The following is a 20,563-nucleotide window of genomic DNA, read 5'->3' as shown; positions in this document are numbered from 1 at the left end:
CCCAGCACTTTGGGAGGCTGAGGTGGGCAGATCACCTGAGGTCAGGAGTTCAAGACCAGTCTGGCCAACATGGTGAAACCCTGTCTCTACTAAAATTACAAAAACATTAGCCGGGTGTGGTGGTGCACGCCTGTAATCCCAGCTACTTGGGAGGCTGAGGCAGGAGAATCACTTGAGCCCAGGAGGCAGCTGTGTCAGTGAGCTGAGATCGCACCATTGCATTCCAGCCTGGGTGACAGTGAGATTCCATCTCAAAAAAGAAATAAAGCTTTGTTTTTTATGGTTCAACAACATTTGTGTGGTATATTTTTCTGTTTCTAAAATCTATTTTTGTGCATATCTTAGATTTTTGCAGAAATGAAATTTCAAGATCTGGCTTTCCTCTGGCATCTGAAACTGGGGGATTTGATATATACATTTTAGAAAATGATCAGTGAAGAACATATTTGAAAAAAAGCTTCTGTAGCCATGTTCTTTCATTTTAAGGTGAATGATTTGCAGTTGGAATAACCAACCACAAGGAGGTGTGCTTCTTTTGACCTAAATTTCGTTGAATAAACTAACAAGTACAATACATATGGTTTATTCTGGCTTTTGTTTTTATTTAAAATGACCAATGAATAAAATTATACAACATGGATGTAGCATTTTAAAGTTACCTCCTTCAATTATAAAATTGACTTAACAATATTTTGTACACCTACAAGGTGCAAGGCACACTGCTGGGCTGTTTGTTAACAGCATACTATACTCTATGTCTTCACAAGTCATTTGCACAGAAAGGTGTTTGAAATTCTGTGTGATTTGTTAAAATCAGTAATTCCAGATGGGTTTACTTCAAACAAGTGATACAATGATAGAGGCAGGAGGCAGAGAAATTTTAGGCAGAAAAGGGAGGGTCCCTGACAAAACCCCACCCTCAAGCCAAAAAGCCTGAAACCACAGCCCAAAGTGAGAACTTCTCTCCCTTTTGTCTGCTCAAATGTTGCTTTTTCCTAAACTACTCATGGCCCACCCTGCCCGCCATCCTGTGCTATGAAGACCACAGACTCAGCCAGCAGAGAGGAGAAGCAACTGGACGTGAGGGACTATCGCTGGATGTCAGAGAGAAGTGGCTTGATTTCAGAGGGACATTTTGACGGCGTAACTTTGGAGAAAAATCCAGCCAGAGATGGCAGGACTTCAGGGGAAGATTACCTACCCAGCCCATCCCCTTTTCTGCTCTCCTTCCTGCTGAAAGCCACTTTCACTGGAAATAAAATATCCCACATTTACCATCCTTCAATTCTTTTGTATAACCTCATTTTTCCTGGATGCAGGACAAGAGCTCAGGAGCCATGAGTGCAGATACAAAAGGCTGTGACACTGGCCCTTTACTCTTGCTGGTGGAGGGCAGCTGCCTCATGCAAAAAGGCAAAGGGCCCACTGAGCTGTTTACATTTAAGCCACCTACGGATGGCAGAGCTAAAAGGGCACTGTAACACATCCTCTGAGGCTTTGGGAGTCACAGGCAGCGCCTCAGTCACTGCTGCAGGGCCCTGCACAGAGTTTGCTCCTGCTGGAGCCCAAAAGTGCTCACCCTGACTCCTGCATCCTCTCACCTGCATGCTCCCTCCCATGAGGGGTGGAACACAGTGTGTCCAAGTGAGTGGAGTTTGATCCCACCAGCGCTGAAGCAGCTGGGTTGTTCCAGTGCTGGTGCACTCCAGTCCTCACCCTTGTTCACTTGTGTGCTCCCTCCCGTGAGGAGTTGTGGGCAGCAGGCTGAATAAACAAGGAACCTCTGTCGTGGGTCCCATGAAGGGGTCAGGGAAATATCCTGCTTCAGTAGTCCTTCAAAAAGTAACTACCGCATCATCTATTTTTTAATAAGGAATTTAAATATTAAAATATGTTAATGACATCAGTTCAATGTCTACGGATCTCACACCACATAGTCCAAACTTCCTCAGATAGAAATATTTTCACTGCTCAAAAATTCTGCCACACTGGGAAATAAAGGAGTAGACATGGGCTGAGATTTGAAAATCTATTACCTGTATTTTTTTTTTGGTCATAGAATATGATTATAAACCTCAACTTTATTATTGACTTAAAGAAGGTCACTGAAGCATTTCACGAAGAGTTCCTGATAATGGTCTACCAGATATCTAGGACTAGATACTATTTAGTAGCTGAAAATGATGGCAGAAAATATATGGGCAGCAATAGAAAAAGAATGTGACTAAACATTTTTGGCAATTTGATATAAAATATTTAGATTTTTAAAAAAATCTGTGTAAATGGATGAATAGGTTGGATTTTAGGGAAAAAAATAGGCTCAGTTCAATTAGAGACTGAACGGTAACATAATAAATCAGAATCAATGGTGGCAAGTTTTATATACTATTTTAATAGATAGAAAACAAAACCAAAAAAACCTATTACCTATTGGTGAAACAACTGATGGAACATCTAATAACTTTTAAATCCCTGACGCTGCTTCCTTACAAATTTTAAGTTTGGCCTCAAGGTTTCTCAACACACAGTGAACTGTAACCTAACTGGATGTGTAAACAGGCTGAAACCTACTCTTATACCAATCACAGTGTTGCAGACAATCAAAGGCAGACAACTGTTAAAACCCTCTTCAAGTAAGGTAAACACCAAGCTGTAACCAATCCAGCTGTTTCTGTACCTCATTTTCTTTTCCTATAATTTATTTGCCTTTTTTGTCCATAATTCTTTGATCATGTGGCAGCACTGGAGTCTCTTTAAACCTGTTATGGTTGGGAGAGGGACTCAATTCACAAATTGTTTTTTGCTTATTTTAATTTGTCTAACATTTTTCTTTTGACACAATGAACTCTGATTCTGCCAGTGTTTCTGGGAAAAATTGTTTTCCAGAAAACACAATGAATGTTTTCGATAATTTGCTACTACAAGTACGTCTGGAGTTGGTTCCTTCCGGTGGGTTCTTGGTCTCCCTGACTTCAAGAATGAAGCCTCGGACCTTCACGGTGAGTGTTACAGCTCTTCAAGGTAGCATGGACCCAAAGAGTGAGCAGCAACAAGATTTACTGTGAAGAGTGAAAGAACAAAGCTTATGGAAGGGGACCCCAGTGAGTTGCTGCGGCTGGCTGGGGTGGCCAGCTTTTATTCCCTTATTTGTCCCCACCCACATCCTGCTGATGGGTCCATTTTACAGGGTGCTGATTGGTCCATTTTACAGAGTGCTGATTGGTGTGTTTACAATCCTTTAGCTAGACACAGAGCACTGATTGGTTTGTTTTTACAGAGTGCTGATTGGTGCATTTACAATCCTTTAGCTAGACAGAAAAGTTCTCCAAGTCCTCACTCAACCCAGGAAGTCCAGCTGGCTTCGCCTCTCACAAGCAAAGTTATGCTTCTGATCTTCTAATAGAGCCTTCTGTGAAGGTCTGAGATGCTCCTACATTTCTAGTCTCATGGAATCTCATCTTTTTTAATCTGAAAACAAAATGGAAATGTTTTTGCCTCAACTTGTTTTTTTTCTTAACCAAATAGGATTCCTTATCGTAAAAATAACTGGGAAAACGGTGGCTCCAATTATGTTTTCACAAAAAATTGTAGCTTAAGTGAAATGCAAATGTTCATAAAGTCGTTTTCTTATTACTAAAATAATTTATATACCATTGTGATGATTCACTGATTTAATTAATGAATTCATAGGAAAAATAAAATCAAAGCTTATGGAATAAGCCTGGAATTTTTCGGTATCAGTTTTGATTGCATATCCACAAATTATAGATGAGGCTGGATTTTGTAAAAAAAAAAAAAACAAAAAAAAAACTGTGTCATATCTACAGTGTAATGAATAAACAACGTGAACAGAAACTTCACAGAGAAGTATAGGTGCCCAATGAAAACATGAAAAGATTCACCTCATTAGGAATTAGAAAATAAAAAAATGAAAGCAAGGCAATATTATTGACATACATTTACTTGAAATTATCAACAAAATAACTGGTGAAACTGACAGGATTACAAATTATCAGATTATTGTTTATTTGTAAGAGATAATTGCTCCTAAAATATTTTCTGAAATAAAGATTACGAAAAATATTAAGAAACCTGAATTGATATTTTGTAACTATGTGTTCCCACTTTGGACAGTTTCCATTTTTTAAAATATTCTGATGTCATTTACATTTTATTTTATAATCATAATCCCATAATTGATGTCTTAGTTTTGTTTGAATGGATTAAAATTTCAATGACAGTTTTTTTTTTTTTTTTAGTTTTTCATTTTTCCCATTAATACCTTTATTGTTGAGTTATTTACTTTGATTACTCGTTGCCCAAGAAGGATTTTTAAAAAGCGTTCTTGGGTATTATATTTTTTGATTTTTTGCTGATTTAGGAGAATCATGACCCACTACTTCGCTGTATGTAATATTATGGGGTCACGCTTTTGTTCTCAGCCTTTTTAAGGTACTGCACATTGCCACCTGCTGGCATCAGATGCCACTGAGGAGTGTTAAGGCCACTATCATCATTCCCTGAGTTTTATGCCTGGGTGTGAATATAATTATTTATCCTTGATGTTTAGCAACTTTACCAGGATATAAGTTGGTATTAACTGCTCCTTGTCAATTTTTTCTACCAAGGACTCTCCAGTCTCACTTCTCATCACCTCCTTCTTTGCTGGAGGCACACCTGTCTTGCCAACTACTTGCGCTTCTGTGAACTCATTATGCTTCCTCATATCCCTGTGGCTTGTCAGAGGCAAGTGAAATTTCCTCATGCTCTACTCCCACTCTTGTCATTTATTGCCACTATTCTAGCAGATTTATCTCCAGCATCTTCTCAGTGAGACTTACTAGAGCGCACTCCCAAGGTGACACAACTACTTTCCCCTTCCACCTTTGAAATGATACATATCCTTAGTATTACAGGGAATTATCATTCATATTTAAAACTCTCCTACCCAGGACTGTGAGCTCCAAGGAAAGGGACGTGTAACTTACATCCACTTAATGATGCAAGCAATTTAAAGCCAAGAGTTCTTGTTGGCAAGAATTGGGAAAGTTGGATGGACAGTATACAGACAATTACCGAGCGGCCAGTAAACAGGAAAAGTGATAACAGTTCGAATGTTCGGACCAGGCGGATATTCCAAGTCTTTAAGAAACACTAATCATATATCTATGAAAGAAAAATATCTTGGGCCCCACTAATCATATACCTGTGAAAGAAAAATATCTTGGGCCCCTTCAAACTGGGAATTGCCCAGGGCAAATCTGCCTCCTATTCTATTCAAGTCACCTCGTTTGCTCACCGAGATAGATGCATATTCTGATTGCCTCCTTTGGAAAGACTATCAGAAACTCAAAAGAATACTACCATCTGTGTATTACCTACCTGTGACCTGGAAGTCCCCAGTTGGCGGTGGGGGGGGGGGGGGGGGCTTGCTTTTAGTTGTCTCTGCCTTTCTGGAAGGAACTAATGTACTTTTTACATATTGACTGATGTCTCCTGTCTCCCTAAAATGTATAAAACTAAGCTGCGCTCCGACCACCTTGGGCACATATCCTCAGGACTTCCTTAGTCTGTGTCAAGGGCATGTCCTCAAAGTTGGCAAAATAAACTTTCTAAATTAACTGAGACCTGTCTCAAATTTTCGAGGTTCACATACCGTAGGTAAGTGTCAGAAGCCTACAGGTGAGCGAGCGGAAAAGCATGAAGGCCCCTGCAAGGTTATTAGCTAAGCCTCCATAACGCAGGCGGCAAGTGTCCAAGGGAGTCTGGCCTCTGCTCGCCTACACCACGATCTCCTTCCTGGGGAGGACATACATGGTCAGCCCTTTCTCCATTTCCATACTGATTGCTCGCTTTCACCGCCAAGACCCATCTGAGAAGCAACATTAACCCAAGCGTAGAACAGTCCGCCAGCGTGAAACAGCTAGAGCCAGGCGCGGGGCGGAGCTAGTTGTGCGCATGCTCCGTGAAGGAGTAGGCGGGGGCCGAGCGCCCTCCGGTTGCGCCTGCGCTCCGGCTAGGACCCGCGCCTGCGCCTCTGCGGCTGTAATTTGATCTTGCTGTCCCAGGCGGGATGGTGCCGCTGTGCCAGGTAAGGGTGGCGGGTGTGCGTGAGGGCCTGGGTGCGGAGCCCTCTTCGACGTGTCTCTCCCGCCCTTTCCCTCCATAGACCCAGCCCTGGTCAGTCGGACCTCCCCACTAGCCCCCAACTCACACCCACCCTGGCCGGCATCTTCAGTTTGGGGGCGCCCCCGCCCTAGGGCCCTCCGGACTTTGCTGCTGCTGCTGCCCCAGCAGAAGTCGGGTCCACTCCGAGAACTCCTGTCCGCTCAGGGCAACAAGGACGGGTTCATTCTGAAGGCGCCTCGACCTTTTGTGGCCACCTCTTTCCCAGATTATTCGGTTTGATGAAGCTAAAATTTTAATCTGAAAAGAAATGCACCTCATTTCTGCTTCATCTGTAGATTTCCACATCCTTGATTATTTGCAAACCTGTAATTATTTCGTAAAGAGGAGTTTGCACGGAGTGACAGGTGCCTATTTTACTTCGTCGGATCCCTTACATACCAGGCTGCTGGCACAACTTTGTTCTGGCAAATACTCGGCTGTCCCGGGTTTCAAACCTACTTGCTTCTGTAAATGTCAGATTTACTATGTTGCATAGCTTAATCCTTAGCGTCTGGGGACAGTGTTATGCAGACCGGAATCTAAGGTCATTTGACAATCGCTAGAAACAGGTTTTTCGCTTATTTGTTCATTTATTTTATTTGTGTAACTCATCTCTTGACTCAGACATTTGTTCTTTGCTTACATGTTTATAAAAGGTGCTATACTTTTATGTCAATTAAAGACAGCCTTAACATGTTTTCATAGAAGATAAATACTTAGGATTTTAATGATGGCACACTTAAGTTTATAAAACTAAAAGGCATCCAGAAATTAGTCTGAATTATTTTTAAAACAACAAGTTTTCAGAATTTGAACTTGTAGATATAATGAAATTTTTTTACGGGTTATTTAGTTTTCTTTATAAAATTTATCTTTGATTAAAGCAATACATTTGGAAAATGAGAAAACTACTCAACATTGAGAGAAAAAGAGTATGAGTTGTTATTAAAAGCATTTTCTTTACTTTCAGGTTGAAGTATTGTATTTTGCAAAAAGTGCTGAAATAACAGGAGTTCGTTCAGAGACCATTTCTGTGCCGCAAGAAATAAGAGCGTTGCAGCTGTGGAAGGAGATAGAAACTCGACATCCTGGGTAGTGAAACATTTGTAGAATGCATATGAGTAACACTTAAATATTTTCAAAATGCATAAATGATAAAAGTAAAAATAAGGTTAATTTCAATTTCCGTGCTTAATGTCAAAAAGAATCGTTAGTTGTATTTTTTTGGAACTACTGAAAAACTCTAAATATGCACCGTATTTTAAGAAAGGTTAAAGATATTTTACCCCAAAACACAGTGAACCCCAGAGGGATATGATTATATTCTCTTTAATGATTTACAAAACACTGCACATGTCACTTCTGCAATTTTATAACATTAAATGAATTTGTTACAAATTCAATTAAAAATGTGTGCTTTAAACATTTTGTTCTCCCTCTCTTTAGAGAGCTCAACATAGATATTTCTAAGATTAAAAGAAAAATGAGTTACAACAAATCCTAGATGCTGATGAATTTGAGTTTTTGTAATATTTAATTTTTTTTTCTGGTTCTTGAAAAGCTATAATTTTACTTCTGTCATTCTCACTTCAAGTTCTTTTTGAAACAGAATATAAAAGTGACTTATTTGAGGGTGATTCAGGAATATTCATTGTGTGACTTAAGCTTGTATATTTGTTTAAGCCTAATTCTGTGTAAAAGATACTCCACAATATATGTTTTAAAGGAAACTACTTCATGATTTCATATCTTTTAAGTTGCCCTTACAGTGGCCTGATAATCAATGAAACACAGTGGAATCTCCTGTTCTGCTTTACCTGGAGGGAGACAGCTGGTCTTGTATACATTTTCACTGAGCCTGAAAAGAAAGCTTACCGTTGTTCAGGTATAAAGGAGCAGCTAGTAAAGCTGTGTTGCAGGTGGCTCTATGACCTATGCCATCTTTTCATCTTTCTAAGCAACTTAATCCATATTTGAGTAGGATAATGTGTACAGGCGTAGTTTGTGGGCGGCTATACTTAGGCTTGTACACATGGATAGAAGGACCCTGGAAAGGCCATGTACTGATAGAAGGACCCTGGAAAGGCCATGTACTGATAGAAGGACCCTGGAAAGGCCATGTACTGATAGAAGGACCCTGGAAAGGCCATGTACTGATAGAAGGATCCTGGAAAGGCCATGTACTGATAGAAGGATCCTGGAAAGGCCATGTACTGATAGAAGGACACTGGAAAGGCCATGTACAGAAACTTTTCTTTTGACCTGGTTTGAGTGTTGCCTCCACTCTGGTGGGTCTTTTGTGCATTTTTTTGTTGTTTAATTCCCCAAGGCATACAACATCCAATAAAGAGTTGACAGCAGCAGTTTAACGTATCTTTGTGGTGTATAAGTATGTTCTTTAGTGGATATGTCCTTTCTCCATGTACTATGTGTAAATTTAATTGGTAATTTTACAGGTGATGCTTTATATAATTATATCTAGGTAATATCTCTAATTGCAGCTGAAGAGATTGGAGGTCTATCATAGCATTGATGCTTTGAGTCATACTTTTTTCCCTTTAGATTGGCTGATGTTAGAAATCAGATAATATTTGCTGTTCGTCAAGAATATGTCGAGCTTGGAGATCAGCTCCTCCTGCTTCAACCGGGAGACGAAATTGCCGTTATCCCCCCCATTAGTGGAGGATAGTGCTTTTGAGCCGTCTAGGTATGTGAGATTTGTTTTTCTTAATCAGTTGTGTGGGGAAGGATCATACAGATGATAAAGTGTATGTGGTTTGCTGTTAATGTGTATTCTTTGTAAGTCTCTCTGTACCAAATCTTTATTGATGCGGCAACTCTTCACTGGTGCCAATAAATTTATGAATATCTACCACCATCTCTGCATCAAGTCTATTGTAAGCTGTTTAATTACAATAGACATACCAGTTTGATATGTTTCATTTAACATGGTTTATTGAGATCTTACGTGTCAGGCACAGTGACATATTAATATCCATATTTTGCAGGTGGAAAAACAAATTCAGAGGACTTAAAAACCTTGCCTTTGATCACATAGCTAATCACATAGCTAATAAGTGAAAGAGCCAACTTAAAAAGAATTTATTTAACTTTTAAGTTCAGGAATACATGTGCAGGTTTGTTATATAGGTAAACGTGTATCATGGCGGTTTCTTGTGCAGATTATTTTGTCACCCAGGTATTAAGTCTAGTGCCCATCAGTTATTTTTTCGATCCTCTCCCTCCTCCCCCCCTCCACCCTCAAGTAGGATCCGGTGTCTATGGTTCCCTTCTTTGTGTCCACGTGTACTCAGTATTTATCTCCCACTTGTAAGTGAGAACATTCGGTATTTGGTTTTCTGTTCCTGCATTAGTTGGCTAAGGATAATGGCTTCCTGCTCCGTCCATGTCCCTGCAAAAAACTTGATCTTGTTCTTCCTTATGGCTACATAGTATTCCATGGTGTATATGTACCACATTTTCTTTACCCAGTGTACCATTGATGGGCATTTAGGTTGATTCCATGTCTTTGCTATTGTGAATAGTGCTGCAGTGAACATACGTGTGCATGTGTGTTTATGACAGAACGATTATATTTCTCTGGGCATATATTCAGTAATGGGATTGCTAGGTTGAATGTATTTCAGTCTCTAGGCCACACTGTCTTCCACAATGGTTGAACTAATTTACACTCCCTGCAGCAGTGTATAAGCATTCCTTTTTCTTCACATCCTTGCCAGCATCTGTTATTTTAATAATAGCTCTTCTGACTAGTGTGAGATGGTATCTCGTTGTGGTTTTGATTTGCATTTCTCAAATGATCAGTGATGTTGAGCTTTCTTTTCATATGATTGTCTTCTTTTGAAAAGTTCCTGTTCATGTCTTTTGCCCACTTTTTAATGGGGTTGTTTTTTCTCATAAATTTTAAAAAATTCCTTAGAGATGCTGATGTTAGACCTTTGTCAGACACAGTTTGCAAAATTTTCTCCCATTCTGTACGTTGTCTGTTCACTCTGTTGACAGCTTCCTTTGCTGTGCAGAAGCTCTTTAGTTTAATTAGATCCCATTTGTCAATTTTTGCTTTTGCTGCAATTGCTTTCTGTAAATCTTTGCTGCTTCTTATGTCCAGAATGGTGTTGCCTAGGTTGTCTTCCGGGGTTTTTCTAGTTTTCAGTTTTACATTTAAGTCTTTAATCCATTTTGAGTTAATTTTTGTATATGGTGTAGGGAAAGAGTCCAGTTTTAGTCTTCTGCACATGGCTAGCCAGTTATCCCAGCACCATTTATTGAATAGGGAATCCTTTCCCCATTGCTTGTTTTTGTAGGTTTGTCAAAGATCAGATAGTTGTAGCTGTGGAGCTTTATTTCTGTGTTCTGGGTTCTGTTTCATTTGTCTATGTGTCCTGTTTTGTACCAGTCCCATGCTGTTTTGGTTACTGTAGCCCTGTAGTATAGTTTGAAGTTGGGTAGCGTAATGCCTCCAGCTTTGTTCTTTTTGCTGAGGATTCAAGAGCTTTTCAAGAGACAACATTTGAATTCATATTATTGGACTGTCTCTGTACTTTTTTCCAACCACACTTACTAATACTAGATGATAGCTCTCCTGGCCACGGAGAAATGTAGAAAAATTACACAGCTAGTAATGCCTGAAAAGAAAGCTTACCATTGTCCAGGACTAAAGGAAAATAGGTTTATTGTTATGGCTTCGTTGCAGGTGGCTCTTCTACCCATGCTACCTTGTCATCTTTCTAAACAACTTAGTCCATATTCAAGTCGGATAATGTTCAAGAACATTGTTCAGTATAGTCTGGAGAGATCAGGCGTCTTATAAGTACAGACAGAATAAGGCTTAATTTATTGTCAACTGAAGAACAAATTCAGTAGAAATTAACAGTCATGCCTGAATAAAAACTCTTGGTTAGGAATGAAAGAAGACTTTCTTAATTTGGTAGGATTTTTATTCAAAATCAGGAGTAAGTATCATACTTAATGGCAAAAACTTGGTTCCATTAAAGAAAGGAACAAGTCAAGGATGGCTTTTTATCTTTTTTACCCATTTTTTGCCCACCCTCCTGGAGGGCAGTGCCACAAGAAATGAAGAATCAATCTGTAAAGCAGATTGCCCCTCATGTCGACACTAGGCTTCTTTCTCAGGCCTACTATCTGGACACAGTAGAAGAATCTGTTGTCAGATATGTATCTCAATGCTATTTAGAAACTGTGGTCACCATATCACCACCATGATTTCAGGAGGTGGAATTTGGATTTTTTGAAATTTGGAATTTATTCAGAAAACTATAGGTTGCCATTAAAGGGGTATTGTGGTAATTACAGCTGTTCTTTGAAAAGGTTACGAAGATTACTCAAAAGCATTGTGTGTTACTTTAATGTGTTTGGCAAGACTGGCGTTATGCATTTTTAAAACCTGCCAGCTAGCTTTCAGTAGTCTTGTAAAATCAGAAGTAGTGGGAACTCAGTATGATTTGAAGCTCATAGACCATATTTGTATTACCTATATTTTCTTGCAAGGAAAAGAGGTGGAAGACACTTAGGTGGCTTGTGCAGCAGATGAAAAATCCTGGAATCCAGTGATATATAAAGAATAGTGCTGTTACTGTGGTGGAAAGGAGATAGGAAAAAGAACATTGGCTTAACTAAGACTCCTTGGTTGGAATTTCAGCACCTTGAGTGAGTTCCTTAAATTCTCTGAGCCTTCTTTCTCTCATCTTTCAATTCAGATGAAATCTTACAGGATTAATAATTATATTCCTCATTGCCTGCAAGATTCTGCCTATCTGTTCAGCCTCAGCCTGTCCTGTTCTCTCCGTTCGTTCTAGGTTCTGGAGCACATCACACCCTTTCTTGTCCCAGAGCCTTGGCATTGGCCACTCCCTCTCACTGCCTGGGGGCCTGTGCCCTGGTTTCTTTACAAGACTTCCTCCTTATCTTTCAGGTCGCAAGTTTTCATACAGCCTCTTGAGAGAAATCTCCCCCAGACCCCAGGTTCTGTCTCTGAAGCCTGTTTATTTCCATGAGTTATCCCTATTTGTAATTCTGAGTTTCTCCTGTAATGCTTCGTTTCTCCTATTTGAATGTGAGCACCCTGAGGAAAGGAGCTTGTGCTTCTTTCCCCTGGTTGATACCTAGTGCCTGGCCCTAGTCTCTGGCCCTTAGTATGTAGTAATGTTTGAGGAATTAAATGAGAAATGCATGGCAAAGGGCTTTGCACAATACCTGGTAAATAAGTGTGCAGTTCATTCCCTTATTTCCTCACTTACCTGGGGTTTTGCCAGGTTGTGAAGGGAACCCAGTTCCGGTAGAATCACTGTCACTTCTGTTCTCTCTTTTTTGTTGCATAAAGAAAAAGGCAGCTTTAGGTGTAGTGCTTGGTACCACAGTGGTGAGAGGGGATGGGCATGTAGGTGAAAGTGGCAGTAACCTCCACTGTACCTTGATGGGAGATATGAATAGCAATTACAGAATTTGGAATATATTGGCATTGAGATAGATTATATTTTAGTGATCATGTTAATGATGGATTACTTTTTATGTCATGCCTGATTCATTATGAATATTTATATACATAATTGAGTTTTGCTAATTTTTACGCTTGCTTATTTTTATCATTCAGATCAAATCATGCCTCCTGACACATCTAATGGTCGGGAAAAAAAGGAAAGAAACTTTTTATCTGAGGAATGTGAGCCCCTCAGATAAAACATTAAATTAAGAGGCACTGAAAGGCACTGGAATGAAATGGCAGTCATGTCACTCCCTCTTAAGCTGCATCATTACCTTTTTTTTTTCTTTTTTCCTTTTTTTGAGATGGGGTATCACTCTGTCGCCCAGACTGGAGTGCAATGGCATTATCAATCTCAGCTCACTGCAACCTCCACCTCCCAAGCTCAAGCAATTCTCCTGCCTCAGCCTCCCAAGTAGTTGAGATTATAGACGTATGCCACTACTGCCCGGCTAATTTTTGGAGTTTTTGTAGAGACGGGGTTTCACCATGTTGGCCAGGGTGGTCTCGAACTCCTGACCTCAAATGATCCACCCGCCTCAGCCTCCCAAAGTGGTGGGATTACAGGTGTGAGCCACTGGTCCCTTGAATCCACTTATGAGGGCTGCAGACTAGCTGAAGCTAAGAAACCATAAAATCCATATACTGGACACTCTAATTTATACCCACCCTATAGTTCAACAGTGTACAGCCAACCCGTGATCAACGTTATCTCTGTACGCCTGTGAGAATTCTTGGTGAAACTTTGTATCATTGTATCAGCCCCACTTCTTGTTCCCTTTGCCTTTAAAAACCTGCTTGCAACAAAGGCTGAGAGAATGCTCCCCAAGGGAACTCCCCGAGGTATCTTAGAAGTATCCTGGCCTGCTATCCTTGTCTTGGCTCATGTAAACTCTTTATATTTTGTGCCACAACCTCTTCTTTTTACATCGACATAATGTAGAAAAAAATATAAATTGAAAGAGCCTATAAGTTGTTGAGTGTTTTACCCCTAGGACTTTTGTTAAGGTTTACTAACGTGTTATTTCTAGGAAAGATATAGATGAAGTTGAAGAGAAATCTAAAGACGTTATAAACTTTACTGCTGAGAAACTTTCAGTAGATGAAGTCTCACAGTTGGTGATGTCTCCGCTCTGTGGTGCAGTATCTCTATTTGTAGGTGAGTGTTAATTTTCATTGCATCTATCACTGCACAAGACAATAGAAATTACCATGTGCTTTCCATGTTCAGTGTTAACGGAGGAGTTTGAAATACTGAACTTTAAACCAAGATTACCCATGATGGTGGGTAGACTTTTTTTGTAGTTCTTGTTTTGTTTTAGTAACCTTCAAATTAACCTATATTAAATTACAAGGCATTTTGAAAAGTAGGATAAAAGTCATTGTTAGGAGAAAGAATTCTAGATTTTCCAAAATTGAAGGTAAAAATGTACTTGATAGTCCTGGGAACATAAATGTTTTCCTTTTAAGTATCTGTTAGAAGAGGAATATTGCCTGCTTTGCCAGGTGAGTGTTTTTAATAAGCTTGATTAATCAGTGCTGTTTTATTTCCTTATCATCTTTGTGATTATCTGTTTTATTTTCCTAATCAAATTTTGTTTTTAGAAGATTTCAAAGTAGTTTTAGAAGAATTCGTATGCTGCTTGTTTACTATTAAAAATAATCCTTTTTTATTAACATACTATTTCTTTTGTAGGGAAAAATCTTATTTTAATTGTTTTCTTTTTCTTTCTATTTTTTTTTATTTTTAAAGGGACTACAAGAAATAACTTTGAAGGGAAGAAAGTCATTAGCTTAGAATATGAAGCGTATCTACCCATGGCGAAAAACGAAGTCAAAAAGATTTGTAGTGACATTAGGCAGAAATGGCCAGTCAAACACATAGCAGTGTTCCATAGACTTGGGTATGATTTCCTTTATCAATTTAAAAGTTAAGTATAGTTGTTTTCCATCTTTGTACTAACTCTGATTCTTGAATCTTTCTTAGGAATTCTGTATTACCATGACAGGAACATTCACGTATTATTTTTGGAGGACAATAGGGATGGCTGTTAGTACCTTTAGTGACTGCCTGGTGGGTTTTGATATTGGGAGAGCTCTTGTTGCCTCTGTTACTATAACAAAGTGCACCTATGCCAAGACTTTCAGGCCCTTGGCCTACGGGCCTGTGCTAATGTGTGCTAAAGGCCTTGAGGCCTTTTGAGAGTTGTTTTGTGGTCTGGAGTCTGTTTATATGACAATCTGTGACAGATTCTTTTTGATATAAATGCCTCTGAAAGTCATTAAAGTGGTTTGCCTTTTTGTTCCCCTAAAGAGTTCTTGGCTTTAAAAAGAAGCCAGTAATTGAGACTTTATCTGTTATACTCTATTAGTTACTAGTTTGTTATTAATAACCAGTAGTTTTATTAATGGTTAATATTATCACTCCTATTATTTGATATTTATTATTTTAAATTTTGTATTATACTCATTAGGACATAACTTTGTATCTCTAGGCATTACCTGGCACTGTGCCTTGTTTGTTTGAGTCAGGCGTTTGCTGTATCAGTGAAAGGATTTCCCTTGGTGCCCATCAGAAGTGTTTAGTGGATAGAGTCTAACAAATTAGCTGTAGCATCAGCTTCATCTGCTGCCTCTGCTGAATGCTACTGCGATGAACTACTCTTTTCTAACTGGATGTTTACGTAAAATAGAACTACAGTATAATTCTAAGACTGCATACCTGGATTTTTTTTTTTTTCATCTATCCAGCAGATTTTTTAACACATAGATTCAGAGGTGATAGTGATTTTTTCTCTTCATCTTGTTAAAGCTTGGTTCCAGTGTCAGAAGCAAGCATAATCATTGCTGTGTCCTCAGCCCACAGAGCTGCATCTCTTGAAGCTGTGAGCTATGCCATTGATACTTTAAAAGCCAAGGTGCCCATATGGAAAAAGGTAAGTTAAGAAAATAATACATTTTACTATGTGGGCCTGATTTCTCTCAGGAATTTTTAGATAAAACCCCCCATATTCATGGACTTTTTACTAACTGTAGTATCTTGTTTTCTTTATCTGTGAAATATCTTCTTTCCAAGATTTGTTAAGCATGAAAAATATGTGCCCCAAAGAATGCATGGCACAAAGTAAGCCTCAACAAGTGGTAACAGTGAGAATTCTTGGTCTGGACTGTTGGAGAGGTTAATATATGAAGTTATTTCTCTTGGATTGTAATTCCCTTGAATTAGAGGATCTTTCTGTTGGAGAGTGAGAATAATGCATTAGCTATTTAGGTGGTGGCTAAAATAGAAATTCCTTAAGGTGAAAGAGGCTTTTCCTAGAGGTCCTTTTTAGGGAAAAAAAAAAAAAAAATGGTGAGATATTGCTCCCTGTGAGAAAATGCACAGTGAGTGGGTTTAAAAACAGAAATAGGAACTTCTGGCATGTTTTCTGTCAATAAGGGCAAGTAATTCTCTGGTTAAATAGAGCATTCTGACGGGATGAAAAGGCCCAACTCCCTCGTTTCTCCTCTGGTGTAGTAACATTTAAACAGTGGGATTGTTCTGTGGTTGCACATTCAATGTCTAGAATTGTCTAGAATTGCCTTCAGCATTGTGGCTGTCAGCAGAGCGGAAGAGTTAATGAACAGCTCAGTAGATCAAAAGACCAGAGCAGAGAGCCAAGGCGTTTAAAGGGCACTTCTCCCCTCCTTCTCAGGGGACCTGCCTCAGTCAGTGGTAGAAATAAGCAAGTTAGACTCATAACCAGGGCCTGAGAAATTTGGTGACCATGTTTTCAGAATAAAATTGAAGCCCATTGTTGTAAGAGAATACATAGGGATTAGAGGATAAAATATGTGAAAAGAAACTTAGTGAAGCTCAGATGTATTGTTCCCTTGCTATCAACAAGGCTGACACAATTTTGACGGAACAGGAGGCAGACCCCCAGAGAGGGAGAGGTAGGAAGAGCTGCAAGCCTGAGAGGCAGGGGTAGCTTTCTTTACCAGGGAGGAAAGGGTGCACAGTCAGTGGACAGAAAGTAGATGGGAGCAACCCCAGAAATACAGGTAATGAGCAGGAGTTGGGGCATATTCTTGTTTTCATGCTTTGAGGACTAGCTGGGCTTCGTATTTTGCTTTTGTTTGTCCATAGAGAGTCGGACGAAGTGCAGGAGTTCAGAGAACAGTTGAATTTGAATTCCTCTCCCCACAGAAATGGAATGTGACTAGAGAGTGAGAAGAAAAAGTGATATGTTTTTCTTACCCCTCCTTTCTACAAACTATGTAACTTCTAGTCTGGTTCTAGTCTTGGCCTGTGCTTTGAGATCATCTGTGATATAGGGAAGGGTGGCAGGTAGGTAGAGTGCATACATCACAGAACAACTCATACCAGAGTGCAGCTCAAACTTGTTTAAGAACTTCTGAGAGGTGATCACATAATTTAACAGCTAATGAAGATATTTGGCTTTGGAAAAGCATATTTAGAAATGTTGAAGTAGTAGGTGTGTTTGGAAAGAAAAAAAAATGTTTGAAACTAAAGACCTTCTATGTATCTTCCCCTATGTAACCTTCTATCTTCCCCTATGTAACCTTCTATCTTCCCCTATGTAACCTTCTATCTTCCCCTATGTAACCTTCTATCTTCCCCTATGTAACCTTCTATCTTCCCCTATGTAACCTTGCCCATGATGTCTCTCATCATGACCCCAAATAGATTTAATTGTTTATTTCCTTCTGTGGTTGTACCCTGTTTTGCTATAGCTTCTTGTCTCTTATTTTTGCAGTTGTGTTGAGAGTCCTTAAATGTAGAGAACATGTCCATTCATTTTTCTGCTCTCAGTGCCTTATACAAATGTCTAATGGATTGTTGAAAGAGGAGCCATTGAAATAGATGTGATATTCGTTTGCCTGATTTATTCAAATGTATTTGATATTCATATATTAGAATGGTCTATTTTTAATACCTGTTATGATTTTGTGTTTTAGGAAATTTATGAAGAGTCATCATCTTGGAAAGGAAACAAAGAGTGCTTTTGGGTATCCAACAATTAATCACTTAGCTTTTAGAGCCTGCAATCTTAACTTTGTTAAACTATGATCATTGATCACATTTTGATTTTTTTCTCTCCACATTAGGATAGTTTACTGAAGCACAGTCTCTTATGTTATACTAGTGGGACAAAAGGAGGAAAAAGGAAGCAAGATAAATGGATATATAGGATGAAGGGTTATTTAAAATGGAACTAAAGATAGAAGGAGGACTGTAGGAAAGAAATGGAATAATTTAAAAGTGAGGAAAGATGTCTGTGGTAGACATGTCCTTCCATGACTAATTTCTAATTGTAACTCAAACTCACATTGAGGTATGGGCCCTCCTCAGTGACTTTAACTGACTCAGAAAGATACTCCCCCACCAGCCCCACTTCACCACCGCCGTCCGGGTTCAGGGAGAGTGTTATTATCAAGGATGCATGACAGGAATGTTGGCAGAACTGGAAAGTATTAAAAAATCATTATCAGACAGTCTTGATACATATTTTCAGAAATATATTAAAAATAATAAACTAAAACCGATTTCAAAAGTTTAAAAATAGTATTTTCTTTTTTTAAAAATTGCCTAAAATAGTTCTTACTATGGAGATTTCTGGGATTTTAGAATCTATAATCTTACCAGAAAACTTTGTTTTTATTAGTTGTTAATTTTGTATCAATATACAAATCAGGACAAAATTGTCATAAATACCTGTTATGATTTTGTGTTTTAGGAAATTTACGTGGTTTGTGTTAAAATGTTTAGGTAAACAATGCCCTAATTTTTAGTTGGTTAAGCTTTATAGTATTTTGATAGACTTGTACATATAAGTCCCATATATTTCTTAAAAATTTTTTCCAGCTTTATTGAGGTATACTTGACAAAAATTGTATATATTTAAAGTATACAATATGATGTTTTGATATACATATACATTGTGAGATGATTACCACAATCCAGCTAATTAACATATTCCTCACCTCACGTAGTCCCTTCTTTTGTGTGGTGAGAATATTTAAGATCTACTCTCAGCAAATTTCAAGTAAACATATAGCTCATAAAATAATAAAATACTAGCACAATTTGGGCAGTTGTCGTCATCACAAAATTTGCATTATGCATATTAAGAACAAAAGGTATACTTTCAGACACTTAGATTGAAGGATTTTTTTCTTATGTTTGGGCAAATAAGAAACCTAGTAATCCTATTTGTTATATCTAGTGAAAACATCTTTTACCTAAGGAATCCATTTATTCAACAAATATTTATTGAATGACTATTTTGTGCCAGGCACCCACCCAGTGATCTTTTTCTACCAACCTAAAATACCTCAGGGAACACTCTGCATCTTATCTGTGGCTGGGACCCACAGGACAGCCACACTGACTTTAGGAATCACCTGGTTACATCAGTTGATGCTTATTTCTGGAGAGATTGGTCCAGAAGGATACTGGAAGGGCAGACAAACCCTTCGCCTACTTCCTCTGCCGGGTTTGGGTTGCCTATTTCCTCTGCCGGGTTCGGTTCAGCCTTACCCTCTCAGTTCAGTGTCACTCTGTGCTTGCCATCGAGCTTCAGCCTGTCCCCATTGGAGAGCAGGGGTGGGTGTTGGCTGTTGATTATATCTGAAAGCACATTATCATGGGGTTACTGGGTCACTGTAGATATTTCTAGGATTTTGTACATAGGTTGTTAAATGGATGTTTATTTTGTCATATGCAATGTTGATAGGTATATGTGGATTTCAAGATTTTCTTACTTAAATATTTCTTTAGAAGTTCCGGCCGGGCGCGGTGGCTCAAGCCTGTAATCCCAGCACTTTGGGAGGCCGAGGCGGGTGGATCACGAGGTCAGGAGATCGAGACTATCCTGGCTAACATGGTGAAACCCCGTCTCTACTAAAAATACAAAAAACTAGCCGGGCGTGGTGGCGGGCGCCTGTAGTCTCAGCTACTTGGGAGGCTGAGGCGGGAGAATGGCGTGAACCCGGGAGGTGGAGCTTGCAGTGAGCCAAGATCACGCCACTGCACTCCAGCCTGGGAGACACAGCGAGACTCCGTCTCAAAAAAAAAAAAAAAAAGAAGTTCCTTATGTTTTTAAAGAACATAGAACATTCTTTATATTTTAAAAGAATCATGCCTTCAGTAAGTAGGCTTTATTCTAAGTTTGGAACTGAGACTGTTATGCTTTTAAAGTCTACAATAGAGAGGTTAAGGAGTTAACCTGGGGCATGCCAGAACTGGGATGGAATGGCCTTGAAAGATTTTAGTGCATTGCACTTGACTTAGATAGGATCTTTCCTGACCCTTGCTTACTTAGGAATGGCAGAGTTAATTGGTGCTTCAGGTATTAAGGGGCTACTATCACTCTGATATGTAGCTTTTCCATCTCTGTAACTTGTCTTCAAGTAACTGGAAGAGTAATATATATTAAAAAAATAGCCTTTAATCAGATTGCCTGCAGTGTTTCATGGTCACTTTAAAGCCATGACTTTGCATGATTGCTAGGTAAATTCACTCAAGAAATAGGAAATACAAATTCTTTATGTTTCAAGTATTTTTGAACAAGTGGTAAAATGAAATTGATTTTTATCATGTTTAAATGAAAGTAACAGCAGATATTCAATGAGTGACTTATTTTGTGGATATTTTTGTCCTTTGGATATGATGTATAGAGTCACAATATATTTTCATCTTTTTTGAGAAATTAGTGATTTAGACATCTTACATAGTTACTGAGTACCTGGTACAGTAAAGATCTCTCTTAAGAATGATTTGTGTGATGTAGTTAGGTGGACCATCCAGCAGAGGGCGGTAGAGCCAGGGCCATAGTAAAAGTTACAGTAAAGTTGCGTTTAGCAACTTGA

General features: G+C 38.9%; 1 protein-coding gene and 2 long non-coding RNA genes across 4 annotated transcripts; 1 reads left to right on the top strand and 2 right to left on the bottom strand.

Moving 5' to 3' along the window:
• Window positions 1-578: 578 nt before the first annotated feature.
• LOC135971288 (uncharacterized) lies at window positions 579-5,916 on the bottom strand. The gene is made up of 2 exons (XR_010587370.1): window positions 5,657-5,916; window positions 579-1,858 (listed from the first exon to the last, which is right to left on the bottom strand). It is a non-coding gene; the product is annotated as an uncharacterized lncRNA (long non-coding RNA).
• Window positions 5,917-6,014: 98 nt separating this feature from the next.
• MOCS2 (molybdenum cofactor synthesis 2) lies at window positions 6,015-18,255 on the top strand. 2 transcript variants are annotated; one of them, XM_065546246.1, is made up of 8 exons: window positions 6,015-6,091; window positions 7,139-7,260; window positions 7,926-8,053; window positions 8,731-8,875; window positions 13,720-13,847; window positions 14,442-14,592; window positions 15,501-15,624; window positions 17,651-18,255. In XM_065546246.1, the coding sequence occupies exons 4-8, from the start codon at window positions 8,778-8,780 to the stop codon at window positions 17,714-17,716; spliced, it is 567 nt and encodes a 188-aa protein (XP_065402318.1). In that variant the 5' UTR covers window positions 6,015-6,091; window positions 7,139-7,260; window positions 7,926-8,053; window positions 8,731-8,777; the 3' UTR covers window positions 17,717-18,255. The 2 variants fall into 2 exon arrangements, with proteins under 2 accessions (XP_065402318.1, XP_065402317.1); XM_065546245.1 differs by lacking the exon at window positions 7,926-8,053.
• Window positions 15,199-18,257, bottom strand: LOC141406994 (uncharacterized). Its single transcript, XR_012413657.1, has 2 exons — window positions 17,343-18,257; window positions 15,199-17,254 (listed from the first exon to the last, which is right to left on the bottom strand). It is a non-coding gene; the product is annotated as an uncharacterized lncRNA (long non-coding RNA).
• Between the last annotated feature and the right edge of the window lie 2,306 nt (window positions 18,258-20,563).

The sequence above is a fragment of the Macaca fascicularis genome, chromosome 6 (assembly GCF_037993035.2).
Source record: "Macaca fascicularis isolate 582-1 chromosome 6, T2T-MFA8v1.1".
In the NCBI taxonomy this organism is placed as follows: Eukaryota; Metazoa; Chordata; class Mammalia; order Primates; family Cercopithecidae; genus Macaca; species Macaca fascicularis.
This window is presented reverse-complemented; position numbering and strand designations above follow the sequence as displayed.

Bases quoted from the DNA above. Each gene is read 5' to 3' on its own strand.
- MOCS2 (XM_065546245.1), top strand. From the start codon at position 8,778: ATGTCGAGCTTGGAGATCAGCTCCTCCTGCTTCAACCGGGAGACGAAA. The intron at 8,876-13,719 runs GTATGTGAGATT...TGTTATTTCTAG, and splicing joins AGTGCTTTTGAGCCGTCTAG to GAAAGATATAGATGAAGTTG. The intron at 13,848-14,441 runs GTGAGTGTTAAT...TTATTTTTAAAG, and splicing joins TGCAGTATCTCTATTTGTAG to GGACTACAAGAAATAACTTT.